General features: G+C 46.4%; 1 protein-coding gene across 5 annotated transcripts in view; it reads left to right on the top strand.

Moving 5' to 3' along the window:
• Nucleotides 1-5,491: 5,491 nt before the first annotated feature.
• epha4l (eph receptor A4, like) overlaps nt 5,492-20,000 on the top strand; it is a 43,800-nt gene continuing 29,291 nt past the window's right edge. For 4 of the 5 annotated variants that reach the window (XM_061216620.1, XM_061216618.1, XM_061216619.1 and 1 more), the window contains exons 1-7: nt 5,866-6,022; nt 6,141-6,248; nt 6,358-6,397; nt 6,647-6,806; nt 7,096-7,516; nt 8,882-8,949; nt 15,041-15,704. In XM_061216620.1, coding sequence (XP_061072604.1) covers nt 7,429-7,516; nt 8,882-8,949; nt 15,041-15,704 — 820 coding nt within the window. In that variant the 5' untranslated portion in view covers nt 5,866-6,022; nt 6,141-6,248; nt 6,358-6,397; nt 6,647-6,806; nt 7,096-7,428. Of the gene's footprint in view, nt 5,632-5,865; nt 6,023-6,140; nt 6,249-6,357; nt 6,398-6,646; nt 6,807-7,095; nt 7,517-8,881; nt 8,950-15,040; nt 15,705-20,000 lie in introns of those variants that run through there. The other variant, XM_061216617.1, reaches the window with a different exon arrangement.

Raw genomic sequence — 20,000 nt, 5'->3', positions numbered from 1 at the left:
AAACAAGGCTCTCGATGCGACTGATTGCCCCCCGCCGCGCCCGCCCCCCCCCCCCCACCCAAAAAAAGGGCCGGCGGTCAATCACCCCCACAGATCTCACTGCTCTCCCATTGGCTGTCTCCCGGCAAGCATTCATCAGCTCACATCGGCGCACAATCGATGCCGACGCTGCCGTCCCGAAGTGCAGATGCTCTTTATATCGCCGAGATTGTTCCACCGGAGCAACCGCCCGCCACAAAGCCTGGGGCCACAGCCCTGGAGACGGGGGCCAAGCGTCACCTGCTCCCCACCTCACTCCATTTCCCCTACGCTCCTGCTCCCTGCTCTCCGCCTCACTCCATTTCCCCTACGCTCCTGCTCCCTGCTCTCCGCCTCTCTCCATTTCCCCTACGCTCCTGCTCTCCGCCTCTCTCCATTTCCCCAGCGCTCCTGCTCTCCGCCTCTCTCCATTTCCCCAGCGCTCCTGCTCTCCGCCTCACTCCATTTCCCCTACGCTCCTGTTCCCTGTTCCCCACCTCACTCCATTTCCCCTACGCTCCTGCTCCCTGCTCCCTGCCTGTCATACCATCACAATCTGCCCACATAACTACGCCCCGCACGTCCCCAGTGACTCACCCACACACACTGCAGTACCCCACATCATCCTCACACTGCAGTACCCCACATCATCCTCACACTGCAGTACCCCACATCATCCTCACACTGCAGTACTCCACATCATCCTCACACTGCAGTACCCCACATCATCCTCACACTGCAGTACCCCACATCATCCTCACACTGCAGTACCCCACATAATCCTCACACTGCAGTACCCCACATCATCCTCACACTGCAGTACCCCACATCATCCTCACACTGCAGTACCCCACATCATCCTCACACTGCAGTACCCCACATCATCCTGACACTGCAGTACCCCACATCATCCTGACACTGCAGTACTCCACATCATCCTCACACTGTAGTACCAGTAAATCACCCACACACAGGCAGATGGATGGCAGAGCCATGTGCATTATGCCTGAATTACTTGTGAAAATAGCTCAGTATTGTTGTAGTTTTGGGGTAATTAGTGAAGCATCCATAGCAGTGAAGCTGGTGCCTCCTGTGGCTCTCAGTGCCACAGCTCCTGTGGAATGAGCTCAGTAGATGTTCACTGTTATTAAACGGAAGCATCTTTCTCACAGATGTCATATTAAATGTAGCAGGGCTAAATGAGACTTCTTGAAATTAACATTACAGCAATTTTAGCACCAATAGAGGCCATTTTAGACTTTTTTACATTCAAGGAGAAACTCCTAAAATGGTGCATTTCCTTAAAGCAGACATGTAATGGGTGAAGTTTGGAGAATGGTAGTAATGAGAGTTTTATGCTTCTGTGAGTTTGTGGAAGCACAGGAGCTCTAATCTGATGCCAGAGCTACTAAAACATACTTCCATAAAGACCCAGCAAGGTAGGGTTTGGGGTAAGCTTTGAGGAAACATTGTTTGTGTTGGGGGTGTATTTTTTAGAGGTAACACTGATTCTGTGGTGGTGTGTTTTTTATTCTTAGTCATTTGTGAGAGCTGTGCTGATATTACTGCCTTTTTTATTTTGCTGTAATTCTGTCTTGTGACTGCATCTCTAGTTTGCATTACCCCAACGATACCTACCATTATCAGTTCTTGGGAAATGGAGTTGCTTTTAGAATATCCAGACCTCAATATGCATATTATAAAGAACCTGTAAAAACACCCTCAATAGCCCATGAGTTGCATGTTGTGTACCCCACATCATCCTGACACTGCAGTACCCCACATCATCCTGACACTGCAGTACCCCACATCATCCTGACACTGCAGTACCCCACATCATCCTCACACTGCAGTACCCCACATCATCCTGACACTGCAGTACCACACATCATCCTCACACTGCAGTACCCCACATCATCCTCACACTGCAGTACCCCACATCATCCTCACACTGCAGTACCCCACATCATCCTGACACTGCAGTACCCCACATCATCCTCACACTGCAGTACCCCACATCATCCTGACACTGCAGTACCCCACATCATCCTGACACTGCAGTACCCCACATCATCCTCACACTGCAGTACCCCACATCATCCTGACACTGCACTACCACACATCATAGTAGTAGTTGTAGTAGTTATTTATTTTGGTCCTTATTAACTATTTTTACAGAATGAATGCACATAGAAATAACGAATGACAATGTTGACTGAAAAGGTGTCAGCTGAAGCTTTAGCTTATTACACCCTTTTTACATATTCACATTTTCAACCCTTTCACTACTAGGTTTAGTCTGTACAAAAACAAATCATAATAGAAACAAACAAAAAAAAAGTTCTAAATGTTTCATACACAATAATCATTCCTCAGTTTTACATTTGTTTAACACCTTATTTTTAAACATTGTTTTTCATTTATTTGCAAAGTGTACAGCACATTTTTAATTCCCTGTCACAAATATTCCACAAGTTAACCCTAAATTCATACTGGCTCCCTCTAATTTCATTATCTGTGCAGTTTTGAGAGCAACTAGATCACACAATTTTAAAGCAGAAGAATTAATAAATAATTTCTTGGTTGGTTCATAATAATCTAATCATTGCTGCCTGTCGCACCTCCTCCAGTGCCCATGGGTCAGCTGCAGGGTCATCAGCCAGGAACCGCCATTCACCGACGTTTCGCCCCTTTAGTCCTGGAACATCTCCTGGTGGCGGGGCAGTGACAGGGACGTCTCCCTGTCACCCCCTGCAGCTGATGGATCTTCCCCTCTGCAGCTGATGGATCTTCCCCTCTGCGGCTGTTGTTGGGGTTAGTTGTTCTTTCCCCAGCTCCTGTCCTTCCTCCTCAGCCAGAGCCAAAAGCTGCCTTTTTCAGCCTCCTCTGCCAGTTCTTTCGTCGCCTTTCTCAGCTTTCTTCCGGTCACTCCTGCGTCCCTCAAGAAGCGTGCGGTTGACAGACCCACATAGCCTCGGCATCCAACCTCCACTGGGTGGATGGTGGTCTTCCAGCCAGCCTCCCGGCACTCGGCAGCCAGCTCAGAGTACTTGGCCTTCTTGCGCTCGAATAATATAAATAATAAATAATATAGCAATTGATTTTAGTTTAATTGATTTCAATTATCACGCCCAAAAATTTATTTTCATACACTCTTTCTATTTCAACATCATTGATCATAATTTTTTGCTTGATTATTGATTTGCCGACTACCAAATATTATAAACTTTGTTGTATTGAAATTCGGTGATAGTTTGTTCTTGTCAAACCATCGCTTTAAGGCTTACCATTCCATTTCCACTGTATTCAGAAGCTGTTCCAAGCTTTTCCCAGAGCAAAATAAATTAGTGTCATCAGCAAATAAAACACATTTGACCAATTTAGACATGTTACAAATATCATTCATATACAGTATAAACAGTTTAGTGCCTAACACTGACCCTTGTGGAACCCTGCAAGTAATCTTCAACAAATCTTACGCAATATTACTTCTTTGTACATATTGATATCTATCATCAAGATAACTTCTTAACCATGCGTATGTTATCCCTCTAATACCATATATCTCCAGTTTGTTCATTGGTATGGTCAATGGTATCAAATGCTTTTTTTAAATCTATGAACACCCTCACAGCATATTCCTTATTGTCCACTGCATTAGATATCTCTCCTACCATTTCCGTCACTGCCATCATGGTGGACCCAGTAACTCCAAAGCCATACTGATGGTCACTCAATAAATTGTGTTTTTCTATAAAATTACTATTGCGGTTTTCATTTTGCAGATATGTGTCAATGGTTTCACTATAAATTCTATTATATTTCTTTACTAATGACACATTTTTTTTTTTACAATGTCAAGTTTTTCCTTTTTATCAACACCCCTAATAAAGAGTTTTATTATTTTCCGGCTACACAATCTCATTTGTTAAATTTTATCCAACATTTACAAAAATAATCATTAAATTAATTTGCTATTTATTATTTTATTTATAATTGTATTATTATCTTTTACAAAATCATTTGGATTCTCTGCTTTTCCAGTACCATTTTTAATTATGTTGTTAAACACTCTCCATATTCCTTGAGTGTTACTCCTTACATTGTGAGTTAATTCAGTATATCCAATTCATATATAGATAAATAGTCTTCAGAGACCATTTCTGTTGCAATGCAAGGTTTTCCTGCTTTGTCCTACATGGCCAACATTCAGATGGAGATTTGTAATTTCAATACCTGTTTGTAGGTATGCTTAAATGGTAGGAAACTAGCAAGCATCGTACTATTGTTCAATAAATAATATTTATTTAACAAGCATCCTACTATTGTTTAATCTCAAACCGGCTAAAATGTGATTGTTTCCCTCCATTAATACACGCACATGCCATACTCTATGTAGAAAATGCATTCTTCATTTCTATAGGCGTATTTTACCTCTGACGACTACTGCCGACGGACATTCACTTCTCTGAGTGACAATAATTAATGCCATTACGCCTTTGAGATATTGGAAGCATTAATAAAATATATTGAAATAAAATATCGTCTAATACAATATATTCTGTTCATACAAATCTATTTATACTACTCCGTGTGTAATGAGTGTTTATTGGCTTTAATTCAGATTAAACAATAGTACGATGCTTACTACATTACATTACATTACATTACATTATTGGCATTTGGCAGACGCTCTTATCCAGAGCGACGTACAACAAAGTGCATACCCATAACCAGGGATAAGTTCGCTGAAAGACCCTAGAGGGAAGTACAATTTCAACTGCTACATGTACAACAAAGATAAGGACGAGGGCCTTTTTTTTTTTTTTTGAGAACAAAGAAACAAACAAACAGAGCAAAAGTGACCAACGTTAACTATCCAAACACTGCTTACCTAGCCAACTAAAAATACCGATAAACAAAGCAAGTCACAGAGACAACAATTAAGGTTCACAGGGAGGTAGGGAGGGATGGGGAAAGGTGCTGCTTGAAGAGGTGTGTCTTCAGCTTGCGCTTGAAGGTGGGGAGAGATTCTACAGTTCTGACCTCAACGGGGAGTTCGTTCCACCACCGTGGAGCCAGAACAGACAGTAGTCGTGAGCGTGAGGTGGAGGTTCGGCGAGGGGGAGGTGCCAAGCGGCCTGTGGAGGCTGAACGAAGAGGTCAGAATGATGCACTTACTGACTAATGACAACTTTCGCGAGTCTAATATACGATAGCGTCGCTCTGATACGCCTATTTAAATGGCCTACAATTGCTCACAAGCAATATCAAATCAAAGCTAATCTACTGATAAATTCCACAGCTATTTAAGCTATTTAAGACAAATGTTCAATCACTCTACAGGTATGCAACCAGTAGAAGTGATTAACAGGTAATAGACAAACAAACTGGCTCAAGCCCTAACCCTTGCTGTTCAAATGAGCAATTTAAAAATCAACGTTACCGCGTCTAGGGGAAAGTCCGCAGCGATACTAAACACCTGGTCAGAATGATGCACTTACTGACTAATGACAACTTTCGCGAGTCTAATATACGCTAGCGTCGCTCTGACAAGTTTCTCTACCATTTAAGGATTTAAGGATTTCTACATTTAAGGATATCTACAAACAGGTATTGAAATTACAAATCTGCATCTGAATGTTGGCCATGTAGGACAAAGCTTGCATTGCAACAGAAATGGTCTCTGAAGACAATTTATCTATACTGTCTTGAACCTGACGGCCCATTTAATCTATTTGCCGTTGGTCCGCACAGCAGCGGATGGGCCGTGTCATAATTGATCGAGAGTTCTAAAGTGTCAAGCTCATTATATAAACATCGTCTCGCACGCGGAACAGTGTTCTTTCAGGACATCTATGAAACCGCTTCATCTTCCTCCCCACTCGCCTCCTTCATTTCTGCTGTCTGACAGCTGTCGTACTTTAGCATTTTCGCAACACATTCTGCACATAAAAACCAAGTCTCATTAAGCGCCAGGAGAAAAGTTGGCAGTTGTACAACTGTGAGTACAACTGTGCAAAATGGTGTGTGGCACAAGCTCTTGATTGTGTTTTAAATTTCTCCGCACTGTGGTAGGGAGACAGTAGACTATTCGGAATTTATCCGTGTGTTCTCTTCAGGGTTTCTCTCACTGGGAGGTTTGCGGCAGACGGCGCAATGCGTTCCCGACGCGCCAATTCCACAGCAAAGAGCAGGACAGCGGCTTCAGAAATGCCGGGAGTTCGAGTGTAGGTGGATGTGAAAGAAAGCAATAAAAAGAAGAAAGTAGCATTCAGTCCTCAGAAGAGGGAGCAGATGGGATGTTTAATAGAGGAGAAGTTGCTTCTTTTGTTTCAGGGTTGCTGTGTAAGCTGTCTTCGGGGAAAAACTAAATCAGGTATTATTCACAAAGGTTTCACTCAAATGAAAAACATATGCACATATGCTACGTTTTCAGAAGTAGGCCAATGGGCCGCCTTTTCTTCATTCCAGATTATATATGCATCCACCGAAAGCCGTAAAAAACGATAAATCAAAACATGAGCATTGCTGTACATTTTAATTTCAAATCCAACGGGCAAACATTCGGTCCTGCTTGATCAATTAAATATTCCTTATTAAAATACAATTTGAATGCATGTTGCAGGTTAGTATCCATGTTTCTGAGATGGAAATGACGGTGTCCATTAATGATCGCCAGCATTACCCCAGCCGGGCCTCCAGTCCTGCACACGGCCCGCAGCCGCCGGGGACCATTCTGCGTCCTCTAGGGGGCGCGCTGCTCGCAGATCGGCCCGCTGCGGAAGGTACCGCTGTCCCGCATTACCATATGGCTTTTTAACGATTCACTTCACAGATCAGAATTACACGAGCCAGTAACATTCAAACACGTTTTCCCCGATTCAGTTAAGACGGGGCGTTTTTAATGCAGTGAAAATGACCAGAGTGACAATATTACTCATTTTCCAATATGCACATATCAACAAACAACCGAATTAATCAGTCCACTCATTTCATGGATCATAAGTTTTAATCATTTCATTTTAAATGTGGCGTCTAGAAAACGTTTTTCATGGTTTGATCTCTTTTTTTCAGTCGTTCTGAAGTCCCGCCGGAGCAGGCAGCACATGCCAGTGAAAACGAGGCGCGTTCTCGGTGATCGACAAACGTCCCCACGTTTTATTTTTATCACCAACATTCAAACCAAACCAGAGAAGCGGTGCGGTTAATGATTATTCCTATGGGAGTTTTTTCGTTTCTTTCTTTCTCCGATCTGGATTGACGGTCGCGTCAGCGGGTGAAGAAACGCCCCCTGGCAGGCAGAGCGCAGTGCCGCGCGGCAGACTGAGACACAGACGCGTATTCCGCAGGGAAGGGGAAATCTGTGCAGCACGGAGCCACAGAAACAGCGAGAGCAGAGAAACACAAATGGCCAGAATTCTGTACACGGCGACTTCTCTTCTGTTCAGAATTTGCGCGTTTGTTTCCACGGCGCGGATCTATCCTCCCAACGAAGGTGAGAAATGGGACGGTCGCGTGGGTTTTTGGTGGGTTCCTCCACGAGGACGATACTGCCCTCACTTTGGTTGCTCTCCGTGTGTGTCCCCTACCGTGAAGTAGTGAGCGATCAGCCTGGAGATGAGGTTTAACTTGAACGCTACTTGTATTTGTGTTTTTGTTGCCTAAAGGAAAGGTTACGCATGCACACTCTGGCACTAGTGAGTTCCACTTTTTATCGCAGATTCTCAGTCTCCCTGCACGGACCTGGTCCCAGCGCCACTGCCAGACCGTCGGCACTAAAAGGACTGTCACAAATATTTCAGCAGTGGTAGTCCTGTAGTATGTTCTGACAAATAAATAAACACACAAATAAATGCATAAATAAAAATACTATTTTACGTCCAATTTGTGAGGATTTTTGGAGCCTGTCCTATTTGGAATGACTTCCAAACATCGATTTGCATTGCGTGTAGATTAATTTAGCAGGGTGCTTTTTAATAATTCTGAATAGGAATTTATTTTCCACGTTAAAAGGTCAAAATGTAATTATTCGCAATGAGCTCAACCCTGGACATAATTCAGTAAATGTGAACTAATTATCGACACGATTTAAGTGCCTGTTTAAGGTTGCTAAACGAACAGCGAACGCGAGATGTTTGTTATATTGTGTTAATTTAGATGTCACGATGCTCTCTTCGTCCACATGTATGTATTGCACATATTTAAGACATACTAAATTAATAGAAAGTGAAAGATTATTATTGTGGTTCTTGAAGAAACAGATCTGCATAGCAAGTTCAAAAGCCTGCCCCGACCTAAGACTCTCTGGGATCAAATTGAAACGGCTGGCTGGCGGCCAGCACCCCCGATGGGGCTTTATACCGTCTGAATCCCAAACGAGCAGTGAGCGCTATTGCAGGTCGGATTAAATTTCCACAGTCCCGTCCATTCTCCGACTCCTTTTCGATTATCTCGTTTAAGGACTTCCGTAAATGCGCTGTCGCTAAATCCCAGACAAGTGGCAGCAGTAGCCTAATTAAAGGCACGCATGGTCGTCTGCACATAATTATGTCTAGATTATTATTTTTTTTGTGTAGACGCCGTTCATCTATTTTGTTTATACCTTACCTTTGACGGCGCCAGAGAGTATCTCCTGTTTTATAGGTAAAGGGTTAAACACAGCATGCATTATTTACTACCATTATTTAACGTGGTTAAATACATTAAATATGCCACATTTAAGGAAACGCATAAAATACAATTTTAGCAGCAACAATCGGGCCAAAAGCAAGCATACGCATTTTCTTCAAGTGAAAACAGGGCAATTGAATTTTTGTCGACAGAGCAGATAGCCTGACATGTGTCTTGCTTTGTTTTATAGTTACTTTGCTGGATTCCAGATCGGTACCGGGGGAACTCGGGTGGACTGCGAGTCCGGCAGAAGGAGGGGTAAGTGTGCATTGGATTAAAAATACAGGAAGATTTATTTATGCATTCCACCATAAATAATACTCTGATTGGAGGCCGATCCTTAATTGGGCGTGTCTCCCGAGAAACAGCCCACCCTTTAGGCCAATAGGGGAAGGAACCTGGGCGCAGAAAGCTCCGTTTTTAATGAAGGCGAGGGTGTGATGCTTGTACTGCAAGTTACTGCATTAGTGGTTAGCAAATAAATGATAGGGAATGGTTAGAATGGCGTTGTAATTTCTAAAGTTGACCAAAGGTGTCCACTGTCCTGTTTGTACTGGAAGCAGCGCTACTTAAACAGGCACAAGATGGGTCCTGACCACACACACACAGGCGCGAGGTGAGTCCTGACCACACACACACAGGTGCGAGGTGGGTCCTGACCACACACACACAGGCCCGAGGTGAGTCCTGACCACACACACAGGTGTGAGGTGAGTCCTGACCACACACACACAGGCCCGAGGTGAGTCCTGACCACACACACACAGGCCCGAGGTGAGTCCTGACCACACACACACAGGTGCGAGGTGGGTCCTGACCACACACACACAGGCCCGAGGTGTCGGAGGTGTTGTCAGGCATGGTTTGTGGTGTGTGAACGTCTCAGAGGTGATTGGGCACATTCACATCACAGTGATAGTTTTATGAGCAGTGGGTCTGGGAATGAAACCGTTGACACACACACACACACACACATTAATCAACTATTTTAACCATTTGAACATGCTGTGCGTGCGTCACAGATGTTGTCCATAATACCAAAAAATTGCCAGATCAGTGCTCTCTTTTCACAAAAGAATTGAGAAAATGTTTCCCCATCCTAAAACCGCCAAATAAAGAAACTTTGTTTTCAGTTGCCACCCTTCACTTTTGTTAGTTTTTCGGTGAGCTTGGTGGGTTTGGGTTGTTGGCGGTTTGGCTGTTGGCGGTCTGGGCTGTTGGTGGGTCTGGGCTGTTGGCGGTCTGGGCTGTTGGTGGTCTGGGCTGTTGGCGGTCTGGGCTGTTGGTGGGTCTGGGCTGTTGGCGGTCTGGGCTGTTGGCGGTCTGGGCTGTTGGTGGGTCCGTGTCAGAGCGTCAATGTCGGCTCCTGCTCTTTATGCCCAGAGCGGGGTGTTTGACAGGGTCCCAGCAGCACCAACCAGCGCACATTCTGCTCCAGATTACGAGCAATTGCTCACATTCTCTCCCAGTCCGGGAGAGATGCAGCCTCATGGCTGAAAGCTCGGCTCAGATCACAGAAAGCCTGGGAGGCTCTCTTTCCACACATCTCTTTTCTTCTCATGACTGAGCCACATATAATCCCAACCAGCTAATCAGTGTATGTAAAGGGTTCAAAAAGATGAAATGTAATCGCTTTGTATGGAATGTCGTTATAGACAGCAATCTAGAATGCACCATGGTCCAATAACAGGCCACCAAAGCTTAGTACACTTCTGAGATAGTTGAGACTTGTTGTATCTGTTGTAAACATCCCTAATTCAGCAGCCTTGTTTTTAAATTGGCTACTACTAATTTTACAAAATCATTGACATATTAGCCATGTGAAATATTTGGTCATAATGTTACAGTACTATTCTTTTGCTATAATACAAAACGTTTCAGTTTAGTTGGGTGAATACATTTTGGTAAATGGTAAATTGACTGCATTTTCCTCATCCGATGTTATTCAGGAAATTATACCTTTGTGCTCTATAGTCCTCTTTGTATATATTCATTATATATTGTATATATTTAGCAGACGCTCTTATCTGGAGCAACGTACATAGCCAGAGTATTTACACTCGTTGACCATGTACTTAGGTAGACGTTTGCACCAGTGTGTTGATGCCGGTGTCTAATCAGCCAATCATGTGGCAGCAACTGAATGAGTGATAGCATGCTGACGTGGTGGAGAGGTTCAGCTGTTGCTCAGACCTCAGAATGGGGAAGAAAGGTGATCTACCTTACTTTGACCATGGAATGATTGTTTGTTGGCAGAGGGGGTAGTTATCTCAGAAACTGCAGATCTCCTGGGAACAACAGAGTGAAATACAAAACATATCCAGTGAGCAGCAGTTCTGTGTGAGAAAATCCCTTGTGAAGGAGAGAGGTCAGAGTAGGATGGTCAGTCTGGTTCAAGCTGACAGGAAGGCGATAGTAACACAAATAAACCACAGATGCACAACAGTGCAGAACAGCATCTCTGAACACACAACTCATTGAGTGGATCGGTCTGAACACACAACACATTGAGTGGATCGGCTGCAGCAGCAGACATCTAAAAACAAATGGAATAATACCCAATAAAGTGAAATAGCCACTTTCCCACATGTCACCAAAGCTCAGGCTCAGGCCAGCACTGTAAGTGATTCAGGCTCAGGCTCAGGCTCAGGCTCAGGCTCAGGCCAGCAAGTGGCTCAGGCTCAGGCTCAGGCCAGCACTGTAAGTGATTCAATCTCAATCTCAATCTCAATCTCAATCTCAGTCTCAGTCTCAGTCTCAGTCTCAGTCTCAGTCTCAGTCTCAGTCTCAGTCTCAGTCTCAGTCTCAGTCTCAGTCTCAGTCTCAGTCTCAGTCTCAGTCTCAGTCTCAGTCTCAGTCTCAGTCTCAGTCTCAGGCTCAGGCTCAGGCTCAGGCTCAGGCTCAGGCTCAGGCTCAGGCTCAGGCTCAGGCTCAGGCTCAGGCTCAGGCTCAGGCTCAGGCTCAGGCCAGCACTGTAAGTGATTCAGGCTCGGGCTCGGGCTCGGGCTCGGGCTCGGGCTCAGGCTCAGGCTCAGGCTCAGGCTCAGGCTCAGGCTCAGGCTCAGGCTCAGGCCAGCACTGTAAGTGGATTCTCTTGTTCACATAACCAGCTGGGCCACTATCCACCGCTTTCTCGTGTTTACAGCGTTCACACACAGAATTGCTAGCAGGCCTATTCACTGTGCTTGTGTAACAGGTGAGAAGTTGCCTGAGTCCGAGGTGGGATTTGAACCCCGGTCTCTCACTTGTCCAAATATTTGTTGAACGAACGTGTTACCAGTCAGCTAAAGACGAACTCGCCTCTAGCCAAGGGCAACAATGTTCTTTTGAATTTGAGGGTTACGTCATCGGGGAGTGTTGTCGCGGTAACCTGCTACCAGCCTTCACTTTCACTGCACTTCACCGTGCTTACTAGCGAACTAGCTGAGCTAACCATGCTACACTTGTAGTTTAATTTAGTTAGTTAGTTTAGTTTGCAGCTAATTGTTTATTTTAATGGTGGCTGACTAGCCAGAGAAGCTAGTTAAGCTTTTTTCTTCATTGCTAATGAAGAAAAAAGGGAATTCTAATTGGCCATTTTTTTATGTGCTAATAAGTTACATCAGTGGGAACTTGGTGGCGTCAGTATAGCAGGGTTAGCTTGGCTAGTTCCCTAGTAAGCATGGTGAAGTGGCCAGATTACCGCAACAAAGCTCTCTGATGACGTAACCCTCAAATTAAAAATAAAATTGTTGCTCTTGGCTAGAGGCAATTTCATCATTTCAGGCATTCATCCAACATTATTTGGATAAGTGAGAGGTTCAAATCCCACTTTGGACCCAAATCTTTCTGGTTCCATCAGCATGAGAAACATGGCTCAGGTTTGTGTGTTGGTCCTGCTGCAGCTCAATGGAAGCGTAACAGAAATCTAACCGCAGACTCCAGATCTGATTCACACATAACCTGTAAATGGAAAAGTGATGAAACAATGGCTTACAATAGCTATTAACATTAAATATATGTTTCATTATGTGCAGTCTGTATTATATTTTTCATCATACTCATAGTATGAAAGATGAGCAACTTGAGATGACCTTGGTTTATTTCTGCTGTAACTTTCACATTATAGCAGTTACAGTAAACCCCCAGCCAGTTAGGTCAGAGCAGTTGGGGTATATTATTAGCCCCTTGTCTGAGTGTCTGAGTGTCTGAGTGTCTGAGTGTCTGAGTGTCTGAGTGTCTGAGTGTCTGAGTGTCTGAGTGTCTGAGTGTCTGAGTGTCTGAGTGTCTGGCGTATGTTTGTGTGTGTGTGTGCATATGTGTGTGTATGTGTGTATACACATCTAGGCCCATCCCTTCCTTTTCCACTTTCTCCGCCCTCACAGACTCTGATGTTTCTCAACTCCTGCTCTGCCACCGCCCTACAACCTGTGCCCTTGACCCTATCCCCTCTTCTCTTCTCCAGACTATCACACCTGACATTCTCCCATGTCACCTCCCTTGTCAACTCCTCCCTGTCTTCTGGCTGTTTTCCAGCATCCTTCAAGAGGGCCCACATCACTCCGCTGCTAAAAAAGCCTACTCTGGATCTCTCCATCATCCAGAACTACTGCCCGGTATCCCTTTTCCTTTTCTTTCTAAAACCATAGAACGAGCCGCTTCTAGTCAACTTTCTTCTTTCTTTTCTAACACCAACGTGCTAGACCCCCATCAGTCTGGTTTCAGATCTGGCCACTCGACAGAGACCGCGCTCCTCTCCGTCAGTGAATCACTCCATGCCGTACGAACAGCCTCCCTCTCCTCTGTCCTCTTTCTTCTAGATCTCTCTGCTGCCTTCGACACTGTGGATCACTCCATTCTCCTGTCCGCACTGTCAGCAACGGGCATCTGTGGCACAGCCCTGGACTGGATTGAGTCCTACCTCTCTGGTCGCTCCTTCCAGGTTGCCTGGGCTGGTACGGTATCGACACCTCGGCCCCTTGCCACAGGAGTTCCCCAGGGCTCAGTCCTAGGCCTGCTTCTTTTTTCTCTTTACACTCGTTCCCTTGGCCCTGTGATCACTGCACATGGGCTATCCTACCACTGCTATTCGGACGATACCCAACTCTTCATCTCGTTCCCGCCATCTGATACACAAGTTTCAGCCTGTATCTCTGCTTGCCTGAGTGACATCCAGAGCTGGATGGACAACCACCATCTAAAGCTCAACCCAGGTAAGACTGAAATGATATTCATCCCTGCTAATACCTCTCCCCATCTGGATCTCTCCATTTCCCTCGGGGATACCACACTCACGCCATCACCCAGTGCAAGGAACCTCGGCGTGGTGATGGACAGGAGACTGTCCCTCTCCGAGAACATTGGGGCGGTGACCCGGTGATGCAGGTTCTTCCTATACAACATACGGAGAATCGGCCCCTTTCTCACCCCCTACTTGACCCAGCTCCTGGTCCAAGTGATGGTTCTGTCCCGCCTGGACTACTGCAATTCCCTCTTGGCTGGCCTCCCAGCGTCTGCCATCAGACCCCTCCAACTTATCCAGAATGCAGCAGCTCATCTGGTCTTCAACCTTCCCAAATACTCACGTCACCCCCCTGCTTACTTCCCTCCACTGGCTGCCTGTCATGGCTCGCATCAAATTAAAAACATTGGTGCTAGCCTTCCAAGCAGTTAAGGGGTCTTCCCCAGCTTACCTCCAAAAAATCATCAGACCCTACACCCCTGCCAGACCCCTTCGTTCAGCCTCCACAGGCCGCTTGGCACCTCCCCCTCTCAGAACTTCCACCTCACACTCACGACTACTGTCTGTTCTGGCTCCACGGTGGTGGAATGAACTCCCTGTTGAGGTCAGAACTGTAGAATCTCTTCCCACCTTCAAGCGCATACTGAAGAAGCACCTCTTCAAGCAGCACCTCTCCCTGTCCCTCCCTACCTCCCTGTGAACCTTAATTGTTGTCTTTCTTTGATTTACTTTTTTGTGTATAGGTATTTTTAGTTTGGCCAGGTAAGCAGTGTTTGGCTAGTTTAAGTTTGGTCACTTTTGCTTTGTTGTTTGTTTGTTTATTTGTTTGTTTAAAAAAAGAAAAAAAAAGAAAAAAGAAAAAAATCAAATAGGCCCTGGTCCTTATCGTTGTTGTACAGGTAGCAGTTGAAATTGTACTTCCCTCTAGGGTCTTTCAGCGAACTTATCCCTGGTTATGGGTATGCACTTTGTTGTACGTCGCTCTGGATAAGAGCGTCTGCCAAATGCCATTAATGTAATGTAATGTAATGTAATGTAATGTAATGTGTGTGTGTGTTTGTGTATGGCATGTGTTTGTGCCATGTGCTAGTGATCCCGCCCCTCACGCAAGCGTGTGTGTCTCTGCAGTGGGAAGAGGTGAGCATCATGGATGAGAAGAACACGCCCATCCGTACGTACCAGGTGTGTAACGTGATGGAGGCCAGTCAGAACAACTGGCTGCACACGCACTGGATTGGGCGGGGCGGGGCGCAGCGCGTCTACATCGAGATCAAGTTCACGCTGCGCGACTGCAACAGCCTGCCGGGCGTCATGGGCTCCTGCAAGGAGACCTTCAACCTGTACTACTACGAGTGCGATGCCGCACAGAACGGCCGCGTGAGCGAGAGCCAGTTCTCCAAGATGGACACAGTGGCTGCTGACGAGAGCTTCACGCAGCTGGACATCGGGGACCGCGTGATGAAGCTGAACCGGGAGGTGCGGGAGGTGGGGGCACTCTCGCGCGCCGGGCTCTACCTGGCCTTCCAGGACGTGGGAGCCTGCATCGCGCTGGTGTCCGTGCGCGTCTTCTACAAGCGCTGCCCGCTGACCGTGCGCGGCCTGGCCCAGTTCCCGCACACCGTGACCGGCGCTGACACCTCTTCGCTGGTGGAGGTGCGTGGCTCCTGTGTGAGACACGCCCAGGAGAAGGACCAGCCCCGGATGTACTGTGGGGCGGACGGCGAGTGGCTGGTGCCCATCGGCAGCTGCCTGTGCCAGCCGGGGTATGAGGAGCACAGCGGGACCTGCACCGGTGAGCCCGCTCCGTCTGCGCCTCTGTGTTTACAGACATCACGGAGTCATAGACACGCATTACAGAGTCACAGACACGCGTTACAGAGTCACAGACACGCGTTACAGAGTCACAGACACGCGTTACAGAGTCACAGACACGGTTTAGAGAGTCACAAGCACACCTTACAGAGTCACAGACACGCGTTACAGAGTCACAGACACGCGTTACAGAGTCACAGACACGCGTTACAGAGTCACAGACACGCGTCACAGAGTCACAGACACGCGTTACAGAGTCACAGACACGCGTTAGAGTCACAGACACTTGTTACAGAGTCACAGACACGGTTTAGAGAGTCACAAACACACCTTACAGAGTCACAGACACACCTTACAGAGTCACAAACACGCGTTACAGAGTCACAGACACGTGTTACAGAGTCACAGACACGCGTCACAGAGTCACAGACACGCGTTACAGAGTCACAGACACGTGTTACAGAGTCACAGACACGCGTCACAGAGTCACAGACACGCGTCACAGAGTCACAGACACGCGTTACAGAGTCACAGACACGCGTTAGAGTCACAGACACTTGTTACAGAGTCACAGACACGGTTTAGAGAGTCACAAACACACCTTACAGAGTCACAGACACACCTTACAGAGTCACAAACACGCGTTACAGAGTCACAGACACGTGTTACAGAGTCACAGACACGTGTTACAGAGTCACAGACACGTGTTACAGAGTCACAGACACGCGTTACAGAGTCACAAACACGGTTTAGAGAGTCACAAGCACACCTTACAGAGTCACAGACACGCGTTACAGAGTCACAGACACGCGTTACAGAGTCACAGACACGCGTTACAGAGTCACAGACACGCGTCACAGAGTCACAGACACGCGTCACAGAGTCACAGACACGCGTTACAGAGTCACAGACACGCGTTAGAGTCACAGACACTTGTTACAGAGTCACAGACACGGTTTAGAGAGTCACAAACACACCTTACAGAGTCACAGACACACCTTACAGAGTCACAAACACGCGTTACAGAGTCACAGACACGTGTTACAGAGTCACAGACACGCGTCACAGAGTCACAGACACGCGTTACAGAGTCACAGACACGTGTTACAGAGTCACAGACACGCGTCACAGAGTCACAGACACGCGTCACAGAGTCACAGACACGCGTTACAGAGTCACAGACACGCGTTAGAGTCACAGACACTTGTTACAGAGTCACAGACACGGTTTAGAGAGTCACAAACACACCTTACAGAGTCACAGACACACCTTACAGAGTCACAAACACGCGTTACAGAGTCACAGACACGTGTTACAGAGTCACAGACACGTGTTACAGAGTCACAGACACGCGTTACAGAGTCACAAACACACTTTACGGTCAAAACAGGCATTACAGCGTCACAAACGTGGTTTAGGGAGTCAGAAACATGGTTTAGAGTCACAGACGTGTTACACAGTCACAAACACGCGTTACAGAGTCACAGACACACGTCACAGAGTCACAAACACACTTTACAGACATAACAGGCTTTACAGAGTCACAAACATGTGTTACAGCATCGCAAACACGGTTTAGGGAGTCAGAAACATGGTTTAGAGTCACAAACACACTTTACAGTTAAAACGGGCGTTACAGAGTCACAAACACAATTCACAGTCATAACAGGCGTTACAGAGTCACAGACATGTGTTACAGAGTCACAAACACGGTTTAGGGTGTCAGAAACATGGTTTAGAGTCACAGACACGCGTTACAGAGTCACAGACATGGTTTAGAGAGTTAGAAACATGGTTTAGAGTCACAGGCACACATTACAGAGTCACAAACACGCATTACAGAGTCAGAGACACGCGTTACAGAGTCACAAACACGGTTTAGAGAGTCAGAAACATGGTTTAGAGTCACAGGCATGTGTTACAGAGTCACAAACACGCGTTACAGAGTCACAAACACGCGTTACAGAGTCACAAACACACTTTACGGTCAAAACAGGCATTACAGCATCACAAATGTGGTTTAGGGAGTCAGAAACATGGTTTAGAGTCACAGACATGTGTTACACAGTCACAGACACGCGTTACAGAGTCACAAACACGCGTTACAGAGTCACAAACACACTTTACGGTCAAAACAGGCATTACAGCATCACAAATGTGGTTTAGGGAGTCAGAAACATGGTTTAGAGTCACAGACATGTGTTACACAGTCACAAACACGCGTTACAGAGTCACAGACACGCGTAACAGAGTCACAAACACACTTTACAGTCAAAACAGGCGTTAGAGTCACAGACACAATTTACAGTCATAACAGGCGTTACAGAGTCACAGACACGCGTTACCGAGTCACAGACACGGTTTAGAGAGTTAGAAACATGGTTTAGACTCACAGCCACGTGTTACAGAGTCACAAGCACACTTTACAGAGTCACAAACACACTTTACAGTCAAAACAGGCGTTACATTTACATTTTAGTCATTTGGCAGACGCTTTTAATCCAAAGCGACTTACAAGTGCATAGGTTCTACCATAAGTCAGAGCATCACATCCAGAAACTAGCAAAATACACAGGAAATGCTGTTCTAAACATAGTTGTCATCAAAAGTGTTTTATTTTATTTTATTTTTATTTTTTTTGGGGGGGGGGGGGGGGTTAGACAAGGATAGGGATATCAGAAAGGAGGGGCAGGGGAAATCAGGAGGGAGGACTAAGGTAGAGTTTGAAAAGGTGGGTTTTGAGTCTGCGTCGAAATAGGGGGAGGGATTCTGCTGTTCTGACAGTGGTAGGCAAGTCATTCCACCACTGAGGAACCAGAACGGAAAACAGGCGTGAACGTGCAGCTCGACCGCCAGGTGCACGTAGAGAGGGAACCGTAATGCGACCAGACCTGGCAGACCGGAGTGGTCTAGCTGGGGAGTAGGGAGTGATCAGGGATTGTATGTAAGGAGGGGCAGTCCCCTTAGCAGCCTGAAATGCCAACACTAGGGCCTTGAAACGGATGCTGGCAGCAATAGGAAGCCAGTGGAGGCCAATGAGAAGCGGGAGTCACAAGCCTGGATGCAGCCTGTGGTTAGAGTCACAAGCACAATTTAGTCATAACCGGTGTTAGAGTCACAAACACACGTTACAGAGTCAGAGACACGTGTTACAGAGTCGCAAACATGGTTTAGGGAGTCAGAAACATGGTTTAGAGTCACAGACACGCGTTAGTGTCACAGACACGGTTTAGAGAGTCAGAACATGGTTTAGAGTCACAGACACGCGTCACAGACACGCGTCACAGAGTCACAGACACGCGTCACAGAGTCACAGACACGCGTTACAGAGTCACAGACACGCGTTACAGAGTCACAGACACGTGTTACAGAGTCACAGACACGCGTTACAGAGTCACAGACACAGTTGAGAGAGTCAGAAACATGGTTTAGAGTCACAGACACACATTAGAGTCACAAACATGCATTACAGAGTCACAGACACGTGTTACAGAGTCGCAAACACGGTTTAGGGGGTCAGAAACATGGTTTAGAGTCACAGACACGCGTTACAGAGTCACAGACACGGTTTAGCGAGTCAGAAACATGGTTTAGAGTCACAGACATGTGTTACACAGTCACAAACACGGTTTAGGGAGTCAGAAACATGGTTTAGAGTCACAAACACGCGTTACAGAGTCACAGTCAAGGCATTACATTAATGGCATTTCATCCTTTATATTACATTACAGTAATGGAATTTGGCAGACGCTCTTATCCAGAGCGACGTACAACAAAGTGCAAAGTACAAACCCATAACCAGGGAAAAAAGGCAAACCCCACACTGGAGCCCTCAGTCGGGAGGAACCGGTGCTATGAGTGACTGACAGGAATGCTCTTCCAGCATGAGCATTTGTCCATGAACTGACAACACTGGCATAGCTGATAATAATGTCACATGGGCCGGATCGGCTGGGGCCTGCAGGGACAGCGCAGTTGTGGAAGTGCTGTCAGGGAGGCCTGTGATCTGGATGCAGCCTGTGCTTTCTTGATGTTGATGTTGCTTGTGTATGTGAAGCAGTGTTGTGAAGCAAAGCCTGATGTTATTTTTGTTTATTAGCAGAATTAGTCTAGCTGCCTGTTTGCAGGTGTCTCTCTCTGGAGGCTGTGAGAGAGGAAGAGCGAGGGGGAGATAGAGAGGGAGGGAGAGAGGGGGATAGAGAGGATAGAGGGGGAGATAGAGAGGGGGATAGAGAGGGGGGGTTGGGAGGAGAGAGGGGGATGGAGAGGGGGGGTT

Source organism: Conger conger, chromosome 13, assembly GCF_963514075.1.
Source record: "Conger conger chromosome 13, fConCon1.1, whole genome shotgun sequence".
In the NCBI taxonomy this organism is placed as follows: domain Eukaryota; kingdom Metazoa; phylum Chordata; class Actinopteri; order Anguilliformes; family Congridae; genus Conger; species Conger conger.
Note: the sequence above shows the minus strand (reverse complement) of the source record. Positions and strands in the feature narration are given on the sequence as shown.